General features: G+C 40.5%; 1 protein-coding gene across 1 annotated transcript; it reads left to right on the top strand.

Moving 5' to 3' along the window:
- Positions 1-755: 755 nt before the first annotated feature.
- Positions 756-24,140, top strand: RAB38 (RAB38, member RAS oncogene family). The gene is made up of 3 exons (XM_086481706.1): positions 756-1,020; positions 8,809-9,089; positions 23,988-24,140. The coding sequence occupies exons 1-3, from the start codon at positions 816-818 to the stop codon at positions 24,138-24,140; spliced, it is 639 nt and encodes a 212-aa protein (XP_086337832.1). The 5' UTR covers positions 756-815.
- The last annotated feature ends 367 nt before the right edge of the window (positions 24,141-24,507 follow it).

Below are 24,507 nucleotides of genomic sequence, written 5' to 3'. Positions count from 1 at the left end.
ATTATCGGAGTCATGGGATAAATCTGGATTTTTTGCATTTTAGAGTCCAGTTGTATGAAAAAACAAAGCATAAGCTGTGTGCTGCATTCAGCAGAAGTGAGCGTGCTTATAGGTACAGACAATCACTGTTATGTTAATGAAATTTAAAAATACATATCTGTTGTAATTAAATTCATACAGCCCTCCTGATGTGGAAACATGAAAAGATGCTTTATATTGCTATAACTGACACTTCTAGGGATATAACTGACTTACATTAATTAAAACCAAATCACACCCTAAGTTAAAGTCACACTGGTTTCATTCTTGCACTTTGATGGAGGTGTGAAACCTCTGAAAGGAGATTTCTACTTTTTTGAAGCGACTGGCATTTCCATGTCTGGAAACAAGCATAGGGTAATAAATTACCACCCCAAGAAAAGAGTGATTAAAAAAAAAGTATGTAAAACTAATGCACAACAGAACTACTGTCCTTCCAGCAAGGAACAAAACAGGGAACAGGACTGTTGCATGAATTTTCCTGCAGTCTGTAGTAGCCAGACTAATCCCAGATACACCTCGTGCTGACCTTTACACACACACACACAAAACTTTCTGGGAGACTTTCTTCTCCCAGTCCCTTGCTTACTTCATCTCCCAGCAGGGCTGTCTGCTGGACCCAGTGATCCTGCTTCCGTACAAAGGGAAAGAGCCTCCACCTACCTTCTCTCCTTCCCTCCCCGGTTCCTCACTCCCTCTCTCCCCCTCGGGCTGGCAGGATTCCTCGGGCAGAGCATGCAATCAGTTCACAGGGAGCAGCCACAGCCACAGGAAAGATGCAGAAGCACAATCAGAAGGAGCACCTCTACAAACTGCTGGTGATTGGAGACCTGGGAGTGGGCAAAACCAGCATCATCAAGCGTTATGTCCACCAGAACTTCTCCCCCCACTACCGGGCCACCATTGGGGTGGACTTTGCCTTGAAGGTGCTGAGCTGGGATGCTGAGACTGTGGTACGGCTGCAGCTCTGGGATATTGCGGGTGAGTACAGAGGAGAACGCTTTGCCCCATAACCCACCCAGAGACAACATGAAATTTAGACCCAAATTCATTTGTACTAATCTTTAAGTTAGAAAGTACCAGTGCCTATGCAGTGAGGGAGAGAAAACTTTAAGGGCAAATTGACATTTTGGAGTTTCCCTAAAGCCAGCAGACCCCCAAACAAGGGGTGTCAGAATGAAACCTGCCCTGTCTGATTTTGCTCCCAAGGCCAGGGACACAGGCACCTCTCTCCAAATGCCCCAATTCTTCCCCTGTTGCTTCCCTCATTAGATCTCTGCAATGGAGGGAGAGTAACAAGAATTTCCTGTGACATCTATTTAATTTGGTGGAAGAGATGAGGGATTCAATAAGATGATTAAAATTATTTTTATGGTTTAAAAAATAAGGAAAAAGTATCACTGAGTTACTTTATCAAAATAACTTCCTTCTTTCTTTCCTTCCTCTCTCTCCTACCTTCCTTCCTTCAGCCCAACAAAATGTAAACAACCTCTGACATGCTTTGAAAAGTGCTCCTATTTGGCAATAATCCTATTGTTAAAGTGGATTTACTCATGTTTACTTGTTGTTCCAACATCAGGCAAAAAAAAAGATCATTTGTGCAGGCAGAAAAAGAATAAGGAAGTCCAGCTATCCTTGCATGCTTACATAACTGAAAAATACGGAGTTTGACTTTGTTTCTGTCAGTGCTTTGGAGTTTTTATACTTGGCTTCCAATTAAACCCACAAACTTTTTCTTCCACACCCCCCCTTTACTAGGCATTCATAATTTTTGATTCAGTCCACAAAGTAAAAGTTTATCTTCATGGCATATTTTGCATGCTATAAGTGAGCATCTTTCATTCAGTGTACACAGGAATCCAAGTACAACTATAGTACAATAGCTTAAAGGAGGGCATTTTAAAAACTCAATTAAATTTAGAAGTTACATTTGTTAAGTAGGGAATAGAGGTGAAAATTGTCTCAGCTGTTAGGCAACTGTGCCAGCCTATGACCTGAGCTGTGAGTTCAGTGATCTAGTCTGGAACCGCACTGAGTAAAACTAGTGAAATGAGAAAATTCTTGGCATTCTTATTGGCGGAGGGAGTGCCTTTCTTCTACACTTAGCTGCCTCATGTCTGAGCTCTGAATTTGGCACCAAGGCACTAAAACTTATGCAACAACACTGCTTTATGCAAAACATGCATAACCCCAGCTTTTTTGCACATCAGCACAGTCTTGTTGTTTTATGATATTAAATACATATATGCTCAGTTTTCTTTATTAAAAGTTGGAATAATGGAGCAAGCATTGTTTTTATTGCTCACCAGTGACCGATTATAACAATAAATACACAGGCATTCAGAAAAACTTTTCTGCATGAGAAAAAAGCATTTAATAGTAAATTCTGAATCCATCAGGGACTTGAAGAATGTGTTTTGCATGCCTTGTTTCAGAGATTTATTACACTAATAATCATGTGCTGGCAGATCATATGATGTAGCTTTCAGTCAGGCTGCAGAAGCAATTACACCAAGTTGTACTACTGAATGACTAGCATGCTTTCTGAGTTATCACACATGACAGAGAGAATTACAGCATAGTACTAAATTTCATATGAAATGTTCAATTCAAAGCATCTCTGTGAAGGTCAAGATAGTGGCAGGTAATAAAAAGAATTGCTGTCTCAGTTTTAATGACTCCTGTGAAAGGAGCTTTAACTGTTGATGGCTGTACATAGAAAATAAGTTCTGTAAGCAACACACTGAATGCAGATCAACGTGGTGCTGGCATAGAAGTTATCACAATAAGGCATCTGGCTAGTGAGAAAAAACGTTTAAAAATGAAAGTGAAGTAAAACTGATTGAAAATGTGGGGGGAGTGGAAGTGTTTTCACCTGGCTGTGGCTGGTCATACATCACCATGTGCAAAACAGAAATATGCGAGGATAAGAGGGAGGAAAATAAAATGTCTGGTCTCAGAACATCCTCTCTCTTTTGGCAGAATCGCTGTTACTAGGTCATGTTTATCTTTGAGGGTAAAGTGGTAAATTTTCAGTCTCTAACGAAGCTGAAGGACTTTGCCTTAGAATTTTGGACATCTTGAATTGAAGCAAATGCTGCAAATGTATCAATATATGAATATATATGTATATGTGTGTGTGTGCATGCGCATGTGTGTATACATATATATCAGATATCATTTAGCTCTTACATCCTCTCCTCTCCCTGCATTATGCATCCAGTGAACTTACTACTAAGAACAGTGTATACTCTTTCTTGTACTTCATTGTGCAGATCAGTGGGTAGTAAATTGTTTAGCAATCTAGAAATAATTTTCTCAAAAATGCTTTGAGTAAAACTAGTGTCAGACTTATTTACATTGTTAGTAGGATTTACATACATGATGACTTCATGGGAGGAGTGACATACTCCAGCAGCAGTAGGACCAAGCAGTTTACCCTTACAGACATAAGAAGAAAAAGCAAATTTTGTTCATCTGGTGATATCGTGTTTCATAGTTAAGTGTAGTTTATATTTCTGTAACGTATTTTTCTGTATTCTTTGATTTGGTAAACAAAGCTATAATGATCTGATAGCTGATTGCTGAAACTAGATTTATTTAGATGAGAGATAAATGCTGAATAAGGATAACAACATTAGAAAAAGTAATTCAGGGATAAGGTAGGTTCTCATCACATGTTATTACATTAAGACTTAGGTTTTTTAGCATATAATATATTCCTGAAGCTATAGGTGTTAAACAGGAATAATTGGATGAAACTTTGTAGTTTATGATGTTATGGTATCTGTATCAACACACCAGCATTAAAATCTATGAATTTACGCCTGATTCAGTGAAGTGTCTAAAGTTTCAAGTGACTGAATTTTCACTATTGTGTGATACACACATGGTAAAATTCTCCTTGTCTTTAATTTCCTCCCAACAGTTCCATTTTGTTTCACTGAACGTCCCAAATTCTCACTTTTGGTGTTCACATCCCTGTTAAAGTGTACCATCACCTCTACTGATGTCATACAACTTTAAATCTTGCTCCTCAGTCAATTTTTTCTTGTTTCCTTATATTTTCTGCTGCCTCTGTATGAGTATCCTTTAAATTCATTAGCAGATTTTTAGAAGGAAAGCTTTAAAAGAAAGTCTTGATCATATTTTGAGCAAGGTTGCTGTGGTGGGGGCAGCCCTGCAGATGCAGCCTGGGACTGCTTTTGAAGAAACCAACTATTGCAGACAGCAGATCCGGGTGTATTTACCACTCACTTCTCTGCAAGGCTGCTCTCAGGGCTACTGCCTGTGTTTCGTGTCCACACAGCCCTGAGATTTCTCTGACGATCAGCTTCAGCTGCAGATTTACTGCAGGGAGCAGCCCTGCAAGTGCAGCAGAGGGCAGAGAGCAGCACTTCAGAGCCTTCCCCCTCCCCTGCTACATTTTCACAGTGTCAGCATCACCGTTATCCCTCCTGCTGCCTATGTGTGGACTGGATTATTTAGTGCTACCAAAAATATGTTGGTTTGCTTTAACAAGGCTGGTTCTCATCGCATAAAGAGTTGGATCAATGCACTGGAGACATCTGTACAATACCAGTGGTGAAAGAACGGTTTCATTTCCTTTCCCTGCAACTTTTGCCTTCGGAAACAGAGGTCTTTGGCAAATGACTCTGTAGTTGTAAAGTTTTTAAGACTGTTATGCTCCAGAAGGAATAAACAGACTGTTCACTAATGCCAGGCACAGCACATCCTCAGCGGTTTAGGTTTTTAGTGGCTGCTAAGCATTGCAGTACATATGCATAAATAAGATAGTCATGGTGATTCCTAGGCTAAGTTACCTTGAAATGTCTGTTCTGCAAACGTAAGTGAATAAGTCCCTGGCTGTGGTGGTTTTATTTCAGTACAGATTTGTGGTGGGATTCACGGGCCTGATCTGGCTGGCAGCCTGCTTTTCCACATTCTGGAGTGGTGAACAGCATCTCAAGGCTTGCTTAAGTTTCAAGGCATAAAAGCAATGACATGAATTCAAAGGTGAAAATTCAGAAAGTTATTTTGAAGTGAAAGGTAAAAAATGTCTAAATCTTCTCCACAATTTCCAGTTTCTCAGTGTTGGCTAAAGGCCCCCTGTAGGGCATGGGGGTTCCCAGAAGCTTTTGCCTTTAGGATGAGGAATGATGGCAAGAAGTAAAGCCCATTGTAAAACTGGGCATTAAGCAGTTTTAATCAATTTTTCTCTTGCACTATATTTCAGATACTGTGGGTGAGATGCTGGAAATTAGCAAAGGTTTAGCACTTTACTATTAGTTTTTATAACTTTATCGGAGGTTATAGTGGTTAGTGAAAATTGTAGATTTCTGTACAAGTCATGCTGGAGAATTTATGTGGGGTGCATTTTTATAAACTATGAAAACTCAGCTGTTGATTGCTTTAAGCGCATGAGATGCTGATACCTTTCTCTGCTACAGAGGTGCCACTGAGATTAGGATAAATGTACAGGCAGGTGCCATTCAAACAGGGAGTCCTTCCCTTTAATGGAAATCTTGTTGCTTTGGCGCCTTGGTCTCACCAGGCTCACTTCAAAGTGAGGTAGGATTCATCTTGTTTAATGACTAGACGTCTTGTGCTGAACCATCTGAATATAAGCTGCACATCCTGGGCTCGCCAGGAGGTTGAGGGTAGAGATTAAATACTGCCATAATGAAATTTATGTGACCACTCTTAGATGTCTGTCCTTGTGGAGAAGATGCCCTCTAGATATCTCTTCTCAGTCTCTGACTACAAAGGGTCCCTAATCTTAGATAAACCCAGTTAATTTTTTTGGAACCTAAAGTAGGGCTGATGAATCCCAACGTAAAGCACCATCTCAGTGGGCAAAGGCCACCAGACGCATGGGTTTTGATGCCAGCTGCAGTGGCCTTGCAAGGGGTGGGGTAAAGTACAATGGGCCAGATCAAACATGCATTTCACAAGTTTCTGACCCTTCCATGAAAAGCAAAAAGCATCTTCCCCGGTCCCTCTTGCAATAAAGCAGGTTCTAATGTTCAAGGCTGCCTGCGAGATACCAGTGAATGCTTAATGGTTGATCTATTTTCTAGCCTAATTACTGCCTAAGCCATTGTGTTGCTCAAAACCTGAGGCCAGATTCTGACACCTTTGATACATCAAACAGTGCTTATTTTCATAAGTAATTCTGCTAAATGAGAAAGTTTTAGGAACCTCATCTATTAAGACAGGTATTTGTTCACAGAAGAGAGAATCTTTGGAAAAGGAAGTGCTCCTGGATCCACAGACACAATATTTAGCTCTCCAAGCACAATGCAAACACTGGAGATCACTGTTTTTCACAATGTAAATTAAATGGAAGTAAAGCCATTATGCAAATGACATGAAACTAAAAGTCTGTTGTTTACAAACCACCTCTTTTTCCATTCAAAGTTGCATAGTATCTTTATGCCAAGTATGTTTGTATATTAATTGCAACCAGTGGGGAAAGACCACTTCAAAAAGGCTTTAGAGACTTTATTCAGCCACCAGCCCCATTCTTTCTCTTTCTTTGAAGTAATTGATAATGGATATTGGTGAATTCTGTCCTCCTGCATAAAGCTGCTTTTACAAACATCGGGGCTTTTCTGTGCAGCGGAAAACTTCAGTATCTGCAAAAGCAGCTGGAAACAGGAGGAGGACTCAGTGTCATACCATTTGCCAGAACTTTGTGGGCCACTACTAGCCAGAAGATCACATCATCAGGGCCTTTTATTCCTCTGATAAATTTGTTTGTGATGAATGATTTTATGCTGCAAAGTAATGATTTAGTTCATGTTCTATGACAACTTCCCACCTGTCTTAGAGATCTATGTCCAAATAAATATGTGTAAGGCCTGAGTTTAGCTGTTCTTACATCACCTACATCTCATCTACAGTGCAAGCATCTCAAGAGCTTTGCATGAGAAATATAAAGTATCACTGAAATACAAGATGCATCGAAACCTATTTGTTCATGCTTCTACTTGCCTCACTGTCGTTTCTAATCAGACCATGACTTTTGTTTGAAGGAACCTTCTTGCAGATGAAAAGAAAAGTGTTAAACAAAGAGACTATTGAATAGCGCATGACTTAGCCATTCATCTGATAAGCCCACCGATAGGAATCATAAGACATTTTAATAAATCACAGCAATAAGAAATTTTCAATATTATTCCATATTTCTCAGAAATTATATATTTCTATCTTGCTTTATCAATGGGTTCCAGTGTTTATTTAAGGTAAAAAAACCAACAGGGATTTGGAGAAGACAGACATAAACTTTTGGTTTCTGGATCATGTGAATGACTCTCTCCTTGCTGAAACAGCTAGTGCATAAAACCAAAGATAAACTTCACAAACAGATGATGTTGACCCCATAAGTGCATTCAGTGCTATTTCCATTAAATGAAACTGCATGGTCTAGAAGCCCAGTAATCAGTACTCTTCAGTTCTCAACCCAGCCTTGCATTTGACAGCACAATTTCCAATAGATAACACCTCCACAGGTAACCTTCCTAGGGTCAGAGGCAGACTGCCAATCTTCTTGTCTACCTAACCTACTCAAAATTATGCACATTGACAAAATAAGGCTAGAAACAGGTTTCCACTCAATATTGTCTATTTTCATAGCACCTTTTCTCAGCTATAGAAGCATATGGTTTAATACAGGAGTTGTCTTTCTTGAAGACTGCTGTTGTGAGATGTTTCAGGAATTCATAATTCTTCTATTTCGGATCACAACTCAGCAGTAGACATCAATGGAAATTCTCTTTTTTCACTTCAAGAAAAATTCTGTGTAATTTTTTTCCATTCTTGGAAATTTTATTTTCAAAATTCTCATGAAAACAGCATACATATTAACAAACCCACAGCTGATCAACCTGCTACATCCAGACACCCTGTGTTAATTTTTACGGTGTTAATCACATAAAATGATAGCTGTTTACGAATGTCTATATTTGACTATAATAATATATTTTTAGCTCACAAAAATACTGTAAATAACTTCCCAGAAAATACTTTGAATTCAGCAATATAACCATAAAACTTCTGAACACATCTAATGTGAAACATCACCTCCCAGATCTCTTCACTGGAGCAATACAACTCTTCTTATTGCTTCTGCTGTGCTATTTCTTAGAACACTTTCTATGTTTGTAAGGCTTTAAATCCACCTTTCTCACCTCGATGTTTTAGTTTACCAGTAAAAGTAAGTTCATAATGACTCTAATGTGTGGTATGGCTCCGGAGCTTAGTTACTTAACTGTTGATTATTATCACTTGCATGAGAATATGCAGGATCCTCTTCATGCATTAGCAGATTAAGTGTGTTAGATATTTCCCACAAAATACCATAGTATCAAGGAGCTTCCAATCTGGTACCCAGATTTTTTATGACTCCCATTTAAAGTCCTGTAACGTACACCAAGACCCTTGGTACTGCCCACAGATTTAGAAATCTGGCAGCTTAGTAAGACTATACACTGCAGTTCAAGCTTGTCATAAAGTTATTAAATTTCCTTGGATGTTTGCTTTAAAACGCATTTTCATGCTATACTCTCTTGCATTTTCGTACAAATGAGTCTAGCATGGTACTTATTATTATTTAGACAGAGTACCTTTCCAGAGACTTACAAAATGAAATCCTACATTCAGTAATGTTCTTTTAGAAAGCCTGCTGTGTGAAATACTGACCTAGGTTGGAAGCAGTGATTTTTACAAGGTGGTGTTTTTTTTCCCCTCCGACTTTCTTTATCACAGGTCAGGAAAGATTTGGAAACATGACCAGGGTATATTACAGAGAGGCCATGGGGGCATTTATTGTCTTTGATGTTACAAGACCTGCAACGTTTGAAGCAGTGACAAAATGGAAAGAGGATTTGGACTCTAAGTTGGTTCTTCCAAATGGCAAACCAGTGCCGACAGTCCTCTTAGCAAACAAATGCGACCAGGGAATAGATGTTCTTATGAACAACGGCATCAAGATGGATCAGTTCTGCAAAGAGAATGGGTTTGTGGGCTGGTTTGAAACATCAGCCAAGGTAATGTTTCTGTTTCTTTATAAATGTTTCTCCAAGTGCAGAGAAATTGTTTCCTAAAATAGTTCACTCGGTCAAAATGTGTACTTTGCAAAGCTTCTCTCTTGACAGAATGAATTAAAGGTGAATTTGTAAATCAATACCTTTATATTTCTTTTAGGCCTTTTATTGCAAAGCAAATTATATGCAATGTTCTGAAATGCAGCTGCTCTAATATGATAGACCAGCAGTAAAATATGTAAAGGGTCAACAACTTTCTGCGTAATAGCACGAGGAGGAAGATGACCTTTGGCAAGGCACAAAACCTATCTCTTATGAATGATATGCGGTATTTTCCATAATTATTAACAGTGACTGTTATCCCTAAATATTTATATAACCACTTTGCCTGAGAAATGCTGATTTAAGACAATAGATTTATTGCATTAGATTCCAAAAAAAAGTCCAGTCTACCATAGTGCCTGTACGATGCTTACTGTTATAAGCTCTCATTCTCAAGAGCCTTTTCAAAAAAATCACATATCTGGGGAGGAAGGCAAGATCAGTGGTCAAAGTGCCAAATGATCTGCTTTGAGGTACTTGCCTTGGTACAGATTTCCTGGGTGCCCGTAAGAAAATGGATGTAAAAATCAGAAAGGGAGAGTATAAAGGCCCAAGGTACAGTGGTCCAGTAAATAAATTTGAGATTTCTTAGATGATCTCAGTGCATGCAGGATTTGGAGAGCTGGCATGTGAAATATTGATTTGAACACAACAATTCAATTGATATGGTGTTTACTGTATTCTCAGATTATGAAAGCTGGTGTCATCATTAAAAGCTCTGGGGAACGTTTGGATGTTTTAAATCTAAATAGTTTGGCTCTAGTTTGACCTAGATTGTTAGTAGACTGAAAGTCAAAATGCCACATTCAGCTGTTTAGTTTCTTTTAAGCACTTTATGAAAGTTACTTAAGAAACTTTGGAGTGTGTACTTGTATTTTACTTTTCTGGTCTTGACCCCTTCTTTAAGCATTAATATTTAAAAGAACTCTCATTTGCAATTAGCGGAAGTAACAGCAGGTGGCTAGCAGCATGTCCTAGACTTCCTCAAGCGCTGCATGAGCTCTGGGCTGAGGTTGCAGCATTTCAATACTGAAAGGGGGCTTATAAGAAAGATGGGGACAAACGTTTTAGCTGGGCCTGTTTGATAGGACAAAAGGTAATGTTCTTAAGCTAAAAGAAGGTTGATTTAGACTAGATATGAGGAAAAAATTTTTACAATGAAGGAGGTGAAACAGTGGAACAGGCTGCCCAGAGAGGTGGTAGATGCTGTGTCCCTGAAAACATTCAAGGTCAGGTTGGACGGGGCTCTGAGCAGCCTGATCTAGTTGAAGATGTCCCTGCTCACTGCAGGGGGGGTGGACTAGATGACCCTTAAATGTCCCTTCCAACCCAAACTATTCTGTGATTCTGTGATTCTATGATTCTATGACGTTTCTATGTCTTTGTGGTTAGCGTCTTTGCTTTCCTACCGAATGAGTCTCCAAATTAGTTACTGTTTCTCCAAAATGCCATTTTTAGGGAGACGTTTTCATCTAGGTCAGTATGTAAATTATCTTGCTCTGCAAACAAGGAACTCCCCGTTCCTGCATGTGCAGGACCTTATTTCAATTCAGGTCTGTGGTTTTCTGCTGATTTGTGTAGGATGAAGCCACCAGAATCCTGTGTTCCTCTCTAGGATAACCTGAATTTTACTATGGACAGTGTCTATTTCTGGTTTAAGAAAGAGGCCAAGATCTCTTACATCAGCTTCTTCATGATAATTATTACAGGTAGCTAACTATTCCAGAAGGAAAAAAAAAAAACAAAACCAAAATCCAGAGAGTGGAGCAGTGGAGCATTTAAAATGGCAGCTGCCAATAGAAGACAAGGAGAGCTAGGAGATTATTACAGGACTATTATTATTTGTATAAAGGTTACATATTTTGTCCCTTTCCAATATTCTGTTAGGTGTCTAACTGTCTTTAAGGCCACAAGTAACATGAAATACCTGGTTGTGAGTATCTGGGATCCAGTTCACCCAGAATGACCTTTTCTTCATTTCTGACATGTATATGAGTCTACATTTCTGGTCTCTGGTCTGGTACGGCCATCAGACTACTACCCACTGTTGGTTATCCAGGTTGGTAGAGATGAGGTTACAGAGAGAAGCCTGAAAGCTATTAAAAAGGACTTCAGGGCACTGGGGAGATCACTTGATGGCTCAGGAGCACAGGTAGTGTTCTTCTCAATCCCTCCAGTGGTGGGGAAGAATTCTGAAAGGAGGAAACCTCAATTGATTATCATGTGGCTCAGGGGCTGGTGCCATTGGCAGAATTTTGGGTGTTTTGATAACAGCGGGGTTTACACTACACAGGTTCTGCTGTCAACAGATAGAGTTCATCTGTCTTAAAGGGGAAAAAGGATCCTCGCATATGAACCGGCAGGACTGATTGAAAAGGCTTTAAACTAGGTCTGAAGGGGGAAGGGGATAAAACTGGGCTCGATAGAATTGAGGCTACTGTTGGGAGAGAAATTGTTAGCCCGGCTCAAACGCATCTACACCAATGCACGCAGCATGGGCAACAAACAGGAGGAGCTGGAAGCCATTGTGCAGCATGACAGTTATGACATAGTTGCCATCACAGAAATATAGTGGGATGACTCCCATGACTGGTGTGCTGCAATGGATGGCTATAAGCTCTTCAAAAGGAACAGGCAAGGTAGAAAAGGCTGTGGGGTGGCTCTCTATGTTAGGGAGTGTTTTGACTGGATAGAACTCAACAACTGTGATGGAATGGTCAAATGTTTACGTGTAAGGATGAGGAGGAAGGCCAGCGAGGCAGACATGTTGTTGGGAGCCTGTTATAGATCACCTGACCAGGATGAAGAGTCTGATGGAGTGTTCTACAGACAACTGGCTGAAGCCTCAAAATCACCAGCCCTTGTTCTCATGGGGGACTTCAACTTACCAGACTTCTGCTGGAAATACAACACAGCAGAGAAGAAGCAGTCCAGGAGGTTCCTGGAGTGTGTGGAGGATAACTTCCTGACACAGCTGGTAAGTGAGCCCACCAGGGGAGATGCCTCACTGAACCTCCTGTTTACTAACAGAGAGGGACTGGTGGGTGATGTGGTGGTTGGAGGTCTCGGGCTTAGCGACCATGAAATGATAGAGTTTTCAATTTTTGGCAAAGTAAGGAGGAGGGGCAGCAAAACCACTACCATTGACTTCCTAAGGACAGACTTTGACCTGTTTAGAACACTGGTTGAGAAAGTCCCTTGGGAGTCAGTGCTAAAGGGCAAAGGGGTCCAGGAGGGCTGGAAATTTTTCAAGAAGGAAGTCTTAAAAGCACAGGAGCAGGCTGTCCCCATGTGCCATAAGACAAACTGGCGAGGGAAACGACTAGCCGGGAGCTTTTGCTGAGACTTAGGAGAAACAGAAGAGTCTACCACCTTTGGAAGAATGGGCAGGCTACTCAAGAAGAGTACAGAGATTTAGTTAGGTCATGTAGAACAAACATTAGAAAGGCAGAAGACCAGTAGGAACTCAGTCTGGCCACTGTTGCAAGAGATAATAAGAAGTGTTTTTACAAATATCTTAACAATATAAAAGAGCCAGGGAGAATCTCCATCCTTTATTAGATGTGAGGGGGAACATTGTCACCGAGGATGAGGAAAAGGCTGAGGCACTTAATGCTTTCTTTGTCTCAGTCTTTAAGAGTCAGACTAGTTACCCTCAAGGTAATCAGCCCCCTGAGCTGGAGGACAGGGATGGAGACCAGGATTCCCTCATAATCCAGGAAGTAGTAGTTAGTGACCTGCTATGCCATTTGGACACTCGTAAGTCTATGGGGCCAGATGAAACCCACCCAAGAGTGCAGAGGGAACTGGCAGAGGAACTTGTCAAGTCACTCTCCATGATTTATCAGCAATCCTGGTTAACAGGAGAGGTCCCAGATGACTGGAGGCTTGCCAATGTGGCACCCATCTACAAGAAGGACTAGGAGGATGATCCGGGGAGCTACAGGCCTGTCAGCCTGACCTTGGTACCAGGAAAGATTATGGAGAGGTTCATCCTGGGTGCGCTCACACGGCAGGTGCAGGACATCCAGGGAATCAGGCCCAGCCGGCATGCGTTCATGAAGGGCAGGTCCTGCTTAACCAACCTGATCTCCTTCTACGACCAGGTGACCCACCTAGTCAATGAGGGAAAAGCCGTGGATGTCATCTACCTGGACTTCAGTAAGGCATTTGACACAGTCTCCCACAGCTTCCTGTTGGACAAGCTGGTGGCTCATGGCTTAGAGAGATGTACTCTTCACTGTGTTAGAAACTGTCTGGATGGCCGAGCCCAGAGAGTCGTGGTAAATGGAGTTAAATCCAGTTGGCGGCCAGTCACAAGCGGTGTTCTCCAGGCCTCAGTACTGGGACCAGTCTTGTTTGATATCTTTATCAACAACCTGGATGAGGGGATCAAGTGCTCCCTCAGTAAGTTTGCAGATGGCACTAAATTGTGTGAGAATGTTGATTTGCTCGAGGGTAGGAAGGCTCTGCAGAGGGACCTGGACAGTCTGGATCGATGGGCTGAGGTCAGTTGTATGAGGTTTAACAAGTCCAAATGGAGAGTCCTGCACTTCAGCTCCAACAACCCCATGCAGTGCTACAGGCTTGGCGATGAGTGGCTGGAAAGATGCCTGGCAGAAAAGGACCTGGGGATGCTGGTCGACAGCCGGCTGAACATGAGCCGGCAGTGTACCCAGGTGGCCAAGAAGGCCAACAGCATTGCGGCCTGTATCAGAAGTGGTGTGGCCAGCAGGAGTAGGGAGGTGATCATGCTCCTCTAGAAGGCACTGGTGAGGCTGCACCTTGAGTACTGTGTCCCGTTTTGGTTGCCACAGTATAGGAACGACATTGAAGTGCTAGAGCGGGTCCAGAGAAGGGCAACAAAGCTGGTGAAGGGTCTGGAAAACATGTCTTATGAGGAGCACCTGAGGGAACTGGGATTGTTTAGCCTAGTGGAGAGGAGGCTGAGAGGAGACCTTATTGCTCTCTACAGCTACCTAAAAGGAAGTTGTAGTGAGGCTGGAGTTGGTCTCTTCTCCCAAGTAACTAATGACAGGACAAGAAGTAATGGCCTCAAGTTGCACCAGGGGAGACTTAGAATGGATATTAGGAAAATTTCTTTACTGAAAGAGTGTTTAGACATTGGAACAGGCTGCCCAGGGAGGTGGTGGATTCACCATCCCTGGAGGTGTTCAAAAGACATATAGACATGGTGCTTACAGACATGGTTTAGTGGGGCTTGGTAGTGTTAGGATAATGGTTGGACCTGATGATCTTAAAGGTCTTTGCCTACCAAAATGATTCTATGATTCTATGAAATAATTCTATGATTTCCTGTGGACAAGAACAAATTCACTGAAAACTGAGGCCTGAGGGCAAAACCACCACAAAAATCATGTGGAGGGAAATGAATAACAAATTGTTTTAAAATGCCTGCATCTAAAAGACTTTCAAAGAGAATGAGAGGGAACAGGATTGATCATTGCTTAAAGGATGCGGGGCTATAGGTTAATTATTCTTGGTTTGGATTAGCAAAGTCATGCAGCTGGTCACTGCTCTTTGGCCTATGAGAAAGGAGTCTGTACCATGAATTCCATACATCAGTTCCCAGCAAGCAACTATCCACCTTTTAAAAAGAACAACCACATGTATTGTGCCAAAGGCCATTGCAGGTCATGGCAGAGAATGAATGTACAAACAATTTCAAAGTTCACAGAGAGGTTTTACCATGATGATAGAGTTAGTCCTGGGCAGAGCTATGGAAGTATAAAGGACATGTAAATTTTAAAAAACTTATAATGGGGGAAAAGCTTTCCAAGTTTTTCTAAGCCACAAAGAATTAAGATTTTGAGTTATTTTAAACAAAGAAAATATCCAGATTCTTCTTTCTCTATTTAACTCAGAAACTCAAGCGGCCCTTAGTTTACCAGTGCAATCGTGTAGGAACAGAAAGAAATCCAGCTATGAGAAGATTTGTCTTCAAAAGCCATTGTGAAGGGAGCAGTGAGAGTTGAGGACACATGACTCTGTTATCAGACTGTTCTGCTGTAGACTAAAGGCTACGATCTGTTATTCTGCAATTCCCACACCTGATTTCCACCCAGAATTGGAGGCTTTTGGTTTTAAAATGATAGAAAGAATTCCACTAAAGATAGTAGAATCACAACATTTAGGCTGTTAGATCAGAATAATTTCCCCACTTGCTCCAAGTTCTCAACTAAAACCTACGCGTTTTTCTAAACAGAAGTTATTATTACTGCTATTTTAAAATATTGGATGTTACATATACCTGGTATTCGTTCAGCCTAGAGCATATTAAATAATTGAACTTGGGTCTGGGGAAAATAAAACCCTAGCTATGTTTGGTATAGAGAATAGAAACTTTTCTGAAGCAGAATAACACTGATAGACACGTCATCATATTGCAGCTAGCAGTTTTAGCAGCTCAAATAAGTAATAACTCTTTTTTGGTGGTATCCTGGAATAATTAGATCTCCAGAGATTTTCTGGAGACGTGCTTGGAAATGTTATAGCCTTCAGAGCAAACTGAATATGATTTATGCATTTTGGAAAAACAAAGGTGATTACTTATAAAAATACATCTTTTATTTCTGGTTGCTTTGCAAAAAATAGCGTACTATATATGTACCTACCATATTTCAAGCTGTCAATAGTTTGAAATTTTTGTCTATAGCTCTGGCAGATTACATCAAAAAACATCACTGTGTTATCCCTCATTCTGATTTTCTTAAGTTAACAACTTCAATATAAGACATTTGAGCCACCTAATGTATTCTCACATATTAGATTTGATTCTTACACTATTCTAAAGGAAATACTCAACCTGTTCCAATCTTCTGCTCCCTACAAAGACACTAGAATTTGTTCTGATAATTTGCCATGTAAGAAGGGCCTTGTTGGGCAACAGCATGGTGTAGTATAGTCACAAATTATACGTATCGCCATACATCCAGTGGAGAGCCTGGTCTCTTTTATATATATACATATTTAGTTTGCTCATATTGATTGCAGTCTGAAATGCACATCCCAGATAGTCACAAAATAACCCTTAATAGTATATTCTTTAATAAATTTCACGACCACAAGTATTGTGAAAGATGCATTTTTTTTTAAAGGAAGGAAATTTCTCCTTCCTGTTACATGTTTAATTATCCAGCCTGTGGCCAGAGTAGCTGAGAGTTCCACTCACATTTCCAAGCTTTTAAACTGTTTTCACCACTGTTCTTAGTTCAAAGAGGTGAGCTTTTCACTTGGATTAGAAAAGCAGCAATTTCAAGCTTAGTGTCACTTTATAATGAAAATGGAACTTCTGCATCAAAACAGACAAGTCAGGCAAAACTAAATGTGCTTGAAAAATATCTGCTTCAGAATTAACTTGAAATACTTTATGACAGACCATAGCTGTGCTGTGATTATCATAGAATCATAGAATGGTTTGGGTTGGAAGGGACCTCAAAGATCATCTAGTCCCAGCCCCCCTGCCATGGTCAGGAACACCTTCCATTAGACCAGGTTGCTCAAAGCCCCATCCAACCTGGCCTTGAACACTTTCAAGGAGGGCACCTCAGTTCCTATTTTCCCTGATATAATTCTGCTGTCAACAATACAGAATTAGGTGAAAAGACATTCACATTTTGTCCAAATTGCCCAGAAGGACTGTGCTTTTCAGGTCCTTAACAAACTAGGTTAAGCATACAGCTCCTTCTCTGCTGAGCATCATGGCCTGGAGACTGAATGAGCACTGAGCCTCTGGGATATATGGGCACATCTTATTTGGACCAGGGAAAAGTCATAGAGTCTTTCCTCCTTTCAGAAGCATGGATAATAAAGTGTCTTTTCTCCAGCTTTTTTCTGACAGAGAGTCAGAGGGTGTGTCATAGTGCCCAAACACTGAACTAGGAATCAGGAATGCTCTTTGCCACTGATCTACTGGATGACCTTCAGAAAGTCACTTTCTCCTCTAATCCAGCCTTTTCTTCCACAAAGCAAGCACAGCAATTCTGCTCATCTTACCAGTGAGCTCTGTGAACAAACCAAAGTCTACCAGCCCTTGTTTAAATCACAAATAGTTCTGACTGGACAATTATTATGAAAGTTGAAAAAAACAAGCTATACAGTAGACTTACAGAGGAACAGGATATGTGGTTTCCATTTCCATAAAGACAAACAAGATTTGGACATGTATTCAAATTAGGTTGACACACTACAGCTAATCTGCTGATCTGGTAAATGAAACAAAAGCAATCTGTTTGAGACTGCCAGACCCAGTTAGGGATGTATGGCTCCCTACATTGTCTTTTTAACTCACTCAAAAAAAAAAAAGTCTAACCAATCTCACTGCACAGAGCCTTAGAAAATATTTCAGCTTCTGCCATAAACTAAGAAATGAAGCTGACACCTAAGGCACAAGCTTTCAGTTCAGATATACAGTCACTCTGTGCAGAACCTTCTGCAGAGTTTGTTTCCTGTAACTAAAAAAAAGAGGAGTTGATTCAGATTATCCTACAGGTATTAGAGCTGTCCTGTAGCTCTCTGGATTGCTTTTATGAAATAAGATATTTAATGCTGGCCAAAACCTGGAAATTCGTAGAATCACAAAATGGTTGAGGTTGGAAGGTCATTTGGTCAAACAATTTTGTGGCAGAATATTCAGCCACAGAAATTATCTTGTTCTCAGGGTTGGAGTCAGAGCAGTTCACATCTGTGAATTTCATGTTCATGCATCCGGGTGGCTTTTAACTTCTGTGGCTGTGTTGTCCTAGAAACACAACCACAGCAATACGGCACAACATCTTAATACAGCTCTGCTGCCAGCAGTTTCCAAGGGAGCTCTGCCAAGGGAGCATGTGGAGCCATTCCCTCAGATTGCTTGCTCCAGGGTAGTGCAGGTTAAAACATCTTGAAAGTCACTTCCCTGCTGCTGGATTTTAGTACATCATAGAAATAAAATGTGGAAGCTATGTGATTCTCACTAGATTCCCATCTAATACCTGAATATTTCAGAATTTGTAAATGTTTACTTAAAGGATGTGGATTTCCTTCAACTCTGGCAGTAGAGCCTAAGCTCTGGTCTCTAAGCAGTGCTGGCTTAGACCTCCCCAGGCTCCCATGTTAGGTAGCTCTGCCTGCATACATGTTCTTCACTCTGACTTTCAAGGTAAGACTAAGAAGCATCAGATTCAGTCAGAGAAAGAAACTACCCAAATGTAGAAAGGAAGCAGTTTTATACCAGAAAAGAATCAAACAGACAAATCTGAAATCTCTCCATGGCAAAGAAAGAAAAGTTTCATCTGGAAGTGAGACTCCCATAAAACTCGCAAAGGCCATTTTTGTCTGTAAAGAGCTAAGAGCCAGTATAGTCTGAGGGGATTTATTTCATATATTGAAATGGAATGCTCTAAACGTTAGTGTTTTGCATCTGCATTAGAGGTGATGGATAACAGGGAAGGCAATCCAGAATGCCAAGAAGCTTGCTGATCTTGTGTACTGCTTTGAGACACATTCAATAAAGTATTTATTTTCCCTTCAGTTGATTGTTGTGCTACAAGACTACGACATTATTTCCCATGGCGATAGGTTCAAAGGTTTTAAATCATGCGTCTCTCCTCCTCTGCCCTGAGTTGTTATCCTTTCCATAAAACTGCCCTTTGAAAAGATACATTTGAAGGAGTTTTGACCTACAAAGCAAACTGTAATTTCATTTGTGCCTTCCAGCGTTCCTTTCGAGCTTTCAGAGATTGCTCAGAGTTATTTTCTTTGCCTTGCTTTGTTTGGTAATAGAATTAAAAGTAGCATGTGCTGATCTTCACTTTTGCATTCCTTCTTGTTGGGGTCAAAAGAAAGACTGACTCAAGTAGTGAGACATCATCACAGGAGCTGGGTTCAGGTCCTTGCTCTGGCAGACATTGGCAGGTTGATGCAGGGCCCACTTAGGGCTGGATTCACAACTTAGATCTTGCATCACCGCCTGTGATAGTGTCTTTCAGATGCTGGAGTTTACAGAGGCACAAAAGTCACAGAAATAGGTTAGGAACCTCAGGGGACAGGGCAAAGGGAGATGCCCAGGAAAGGGCTTCATAAAAGCTAGCATACTAAATCAGGAGGTTAATGTGAGAAGTAGAGCAAAAGCAGGAAGAGAGGACTGATAGCAACAAAGGCACCATGATATGGGTAAGATCCTTCCTTTTTGGTCTTGAAGTAAAATTTCTCCCACAAGCCTTGGGAAAGAAAGGTGTTGCATTCCTACCTGATCATGAGAAGACTTAGAACTATGCCATCTCTCACTTTCCAGCTAGCCACCATGTCCTGAACCAGCTTTCATGCAGCTTCCTCTATTTGGGGCTCTGCTTTTTCCCCATTGATAAATGGCCATAGCAGCACTTCTCTATCACAGAAAGATGCTGTGTAGATAAACACATCAAAGGTGCAGTGCTAAGTAATAGCAGCCTTAAAAGTAGTGTAGTTAGACAGGACTTCCCCCATGTGTGGAGAACTGTGAAGGTAAAAGTGACCTCAGAGCAGGTGAAAAACAAGTTACAGCACTATGAGTGCGTCTCGTACCATCTTGAGCTAGATCACCTCTGAATGTCTTGATGTTCAGCACTTTAGGCCCCTCAGTATGACCTAAAGAATTTTCTCAGAACATGAAAGGAAGTTTGTAAAAACAGAAAAAAGAAGAGAGAGGAGAGGAGAGGAGAGGAGAGGAGAGGAGAGGAGAGGAGAGGAGAGGAGAGGAGAGGAGAGGAGAGGAGAGGAGAGGAGAGGAGAGGAGAGGAGAGGAGAGGAGAGGAGAGGAGAGGAGAGGAGAGGAGAGGAGAGGAGAGGAGAGGAGAGGAGAGGGGAGGGGAGGGGAGGGGAGGGGAGGGGAGGGGAGGGGAGGGGAGGGGAGGGGAGGGGAGGGGAGGGGAGGGGAGGAGAGGAGAGGAGAGAAGGCAAAAGGCAAGGCAAAAGGCAAGGCAAGGCAAGGCAAGGCAAGGAAAGGCAAGGGAAGGAAGGGGAAGGAAGGGGAAGGAAGAAAGGAAAAAGTCTGAACTGCAGCAATCACCACAATTCATATGGTATTTTGAGTAGAGCAAAAGCCGTAAGGGAGATGACAGTTAAGGTATTTCGCACAGACACACACTGAAAAACATAATTTTACTCTGTTGTCTCATCTATATTTTCCTTTTTTTTTTCCTTTAAACATAGTTAATTTTATTTTTAGGCATAATTGGGGCTGTTTCCATGTTTCAGTACAATTAGTAGGGTATCTGTGATTATTTCTTTCTGTCCAATCTTACGCTCTGATTGTTGGTTTCTTTGTATTTGTTGGGTGGATTTTCACCTGCTCCTTTTTCTCTGTCCTTCCCTAGATTGCCTTTCAACACCTCCCGCTCTCTAAAATTACCAGGTCTCTGGGTGTCTGTGTTTGGATAGCAGATCACCTTCTACTGTCTGCAGCTGCTTCGCTGCCTAGCAGAATATTGATTTTTCTTTTGCAAAACACACTGTAAGAGGAGAGGTGCAGAAATCAATATTTCATTAGACAGACCAGGATACAGCAATGTCTAATCCACAGACCTAGGACATGGAGTAGACACCATAGGATTAGGGTTGTAACAAAAGGCAATAGTAGCATCAGAAAGGAAGTGGTCAAGGCATAGAGCTGGGACAGCGAGCATTGCTATATTGGCTCCTTGCAGTGAGTGACTTAATGTGTCACTTCTCATCTGTACCACATACCAGTTGTCATCTGAACCATGGGAGAAGGCTGGAGCTAGACACAAGTTCGAAAACAGCTGTGCTGTCTGCCAGGGTCACCCTTCCTCTCTTGCTCCCCTTGTACCCTGGCAGAAATTTTCATCCATGCAGCTTAGACTGTTCATATAAATGTTCAGCATGAGAAGATGACTCTGATCCAACACACACTACAGACAGGACTTTTTATTCCTTTCCTCTCATATAGAACAAGAGGCAGAATTTTAATTGCATGGGTGCAAATGCTTTAAATAGTGAATCCTCGCAAACCAGCACATTTTGCTTGAAAAAGTAAGAGCTTAGTCACATAAAATTCAGCAGGTGCATCTGAAGGGATAGTGCCTTGGTAGTAAGGAAGATGGGCATGGACTGAAAGCAGAAGATTTTTCAGGTGGAATGGCCAGAGCTGGGGATGATATCTATCTGTATCTAATCCCACTTCACAGATATTTAGTAGATCTGGGCAGACACCTACCAGGGAAACTCAATCCGAAATGCAGCCAACAACATAATAAGGAATATGGGTCAAATTTGGTGAAGAATTTGATTAAAAAGTAGAAAGAGCAATGCGGAATCATAGAATTATAGAGTCATAGCATGTTTTGGGTTGTAAGGGACCTTAAAAGAGAGGCTTTTAATTTTCATATTCCCAAAACTAAATATTTTGACTTTTTATGTCAGAACAATACTTGCATGTTCAAATTTGGCTTTCTCTGCCCCCCCCCCCCCCAAAAAAAAAAAAAACCACCCAAAACAAAACAAAACAAAACTATAGAGGTTTAGAAAGAGGCTTAGTAATCACTTTGGTTTGAGTTCTGCATGAGGTAAAACGTCATTGGTTTTTCCTTCTTAATTTTTAGGCTCAGGTCTGGCACATGGACTTCCATCCATCACCAGTGGGGAGGAGGGATGTCCATCTATACCCATTTTGTGCTTTTGTAGGCTTGGGTTCCTTCCCCTTTCTCACTCTTATAAAATGTTGATCTTAAGCCTCTGACAAAGAGGGTTTCTGTTATTACATCTGAACGTTAATCAATTTGGGCACACTCTCAGATAGTCCCTAAGACATTATTGAAAAAATGCATGGTGCCATACCAAGGGAGACGCTGCACACGGGTAAATGAAGTGCTTATTAGTGCATTAATAAAGGAAAATACAACTCAAAAGATTTTTACGTGTGTGGTTTTGTGCATTTCACAATCTTGTTTTGTCTTCAGCTTTCTAAGCAGTAATGAGATACATTTTTCATTGTCTATTTTTTCTAATAAAATTTCACAGTGTTCTGAAAAAGACTTTTGGTGCATCCTTGAGGAATTTTGCTTGTCTGGTCTGAGAGCACCATGTGACATAGTAACATTTTAACACGTCAGTACAGAGCTGATTCCCAGCTCTGTATAGCTGTCTAGGGGTTAGTATGTAAATGACTTGTCTAAAGATTTGGGTTTCTACAACAAACTGATAGTCTTTACAGGTCAAAGATCAAATATTTAATTTCACTTGTGTAGTTGAAGACACCTGTGAAATCCTGGCATTAATTAACATTTTCAGTCAGATCCCCAGATTTCAGCTCTTTACTGTGGTGCAAAGGGATGATCAATGGGGTTTGTGGAGCTTTGTTGTTGGTTTCGAGGGGATTAGAAATCAGCCTCATAGAATCCGTTACTTTAGGTTTTGATCTTTTTATAATTGTATCAACTATACTGAAGCACACACACGTGTGCTTTGGTTTGATTTCTTTTATAGCTGAACTTCATACTTAAACATCTCATCTGACTTTTTTGAACATACACATGCAAAAAGAAATATTTCACCTGTTAAGTTTTACAAGTTATTTTAGTAATGATGCTGAATCTGTGCTGAGAATTTGCTGAAGGTAGACTTCAAGACGTTGTGTGCATGGCTGTTTATGGTCCCAGTACAACAGTCTCCAGATTCAGCTTGGAATCCTGGGTAATATTAGATTTCAAATAAAATAATCTTTATGGAACAAAAGGAGTATGTGCATACACATAAATACGTAGATATATAATCGTTTGTGTTTCTAAATGTACATATGTGGGCGTGTGATACGATTTCCCAGAAGATTGAAGCTACAGTGAGGTTTCTATCTCCTGTCATATAAAATAAGTAATCAATGCCATTAGTTAGAGTAGAAGAGTGTCTTTTATGCCAGAAAGCTTGACTTTTCATTCCAAACATATTGGTGGCTGCCATTAAAAAAAATCCTTACTCAGTATTACTGCTTATTTTATATGCTGTGCTGGGCTGTGTCTCACTGATCAGGCTGTTTCAGCTTTGCTTATTCTACAGAGTAAGGGTTGCTGCAAGTTAAATGTGCTGTTGAAGTAAGGCACATGTAGAAAAAAATGTGCTTTGTCTTTCGTTCTAAACCCCTGGAGTGAGGATTTCTGTCTTACAGATGAAACCAGTGGTGATATATCTCTTCTGAAGCAGTGCACTGGAGATAAGTCAGCCTCAACAAAAAATAAGTGAGGACACAGAATGATATAGAACTTCTCTTACTGTTTTGTGAATGACTTGAGATTATTTAATTTACTCAATGAATCTGGATCATCACAGGTTTCATTGTGAGCATTGTATACAGAATTCTTCTTGAAACTGTGGAAAAGGCTTTAAAAAATAAGTGCTACTGATGGCTGTAATTGCTGGTAGGTGATTAACAATTTGAAAATCAGAGTAACTGTTATTCAAGCAGTGAAATATGGACTCTGAAGCTTTACTTCAGGCATCTGTCTTTAATGTCCCTCTGGCATTTATTTGTTTAGTTTATTGAAGCAATCAAATCACTGAGAGTTTGGGGTAATTTAAAGTGAGCTCTGTGTATAATTTAAAGGAGATATCAATCATAATATACATAAAACCTAACTAACTTAAAAACTACAGTAAGCATTATTTAATAGAGTCCATTTTTGAAAGCTGTTTATTGAGGAAAGCAAACTTTTGATGTTGCCTAGAGAAAAGTTTAATCATGCACAGGAAATATGCAGCATGGTGTAATTAATATTGACTAATCAACATCTCTTTCTCTTTCACTTGCAGGAAAATATAAACATCAATGAAGCTTCCAGATGCTTGGTGAAACACATAATTGCTAGTGAGAGTGATCCAGTTCAGTCTGTTGAACCAGATATTATAAAACCACACTTGAATTCCTCCAAGATTGTCAGTTGTTCAGCTTGCTTTAAATCCTAAGAGACTTCCAGACTATTACAAGAGCTGAACAACTGTTCCACAATTTATACTTTATCCAATGTACCCAGCCTGCCCAGATTGTCCATAAGTAGATTGCCATTTTCTCAAAAACATACTTAAATATTTCCATATTTTTCTGACAGCTAAAATTTATTATGAGATTTTCATTCATAGCAACTATTCAAAAATGTCTTTGGCTACTGGTCAAATAAGACTTATGGTGATGGCTGTGTTTTCCCGTTTGAGTAAGACCGCCAGTGATATCAAAACCTATTTCTTTGCAATGTGGTTTCTGAAAGCTCGTATCTGTGATGTTTCTGCAGCAGTATCTTACTTGTCCATTGGTCCTCCAGCCTGTCTTCTCAGT

This window comes from Leptosomus discolor, chromosome 1, assembly GCF_034619465.1.
Source record: "Leptosomus discolor isolate bLepDis1 chromosome 1, bLepDis1.hap2, whole genome shotgun sequence".
Taxonomy (NCBI): domain Eukaryota; kingdom Metazoa; phylum Chordata; class Aves; order Leptosomiformes; family Leptosomidae; genus Leptosomus; species Leptosomus discolor.
This window is presented reverse-complemented; position numbering and strand designations above follow the sequence as displayed.

Bases quoted from the DNA above. Each gene is read 5' to 3' on its own strand.
- RAB38 (XM_086481706.1), top strand. From the start codon at position 816: ATGCAGAAGCACAATCAGAAGGAGCACCTCTACAAACTGCTGGTGATT. The intron at 1,021-8,808 runs GTGAGTACAGAG...TCTTTATCACAG, and splicing joins GCAGCTCTGGGATATTGCGG to GTCAGGAAAGATTTGGAAAC. The intron at 9,090-23,987 runs GTAATGTTTCTG...TTTCACTTGCAG, and splicing joins GGTTTGAAACATCAGCCAAG to GAAAATATAAACATCAATGA.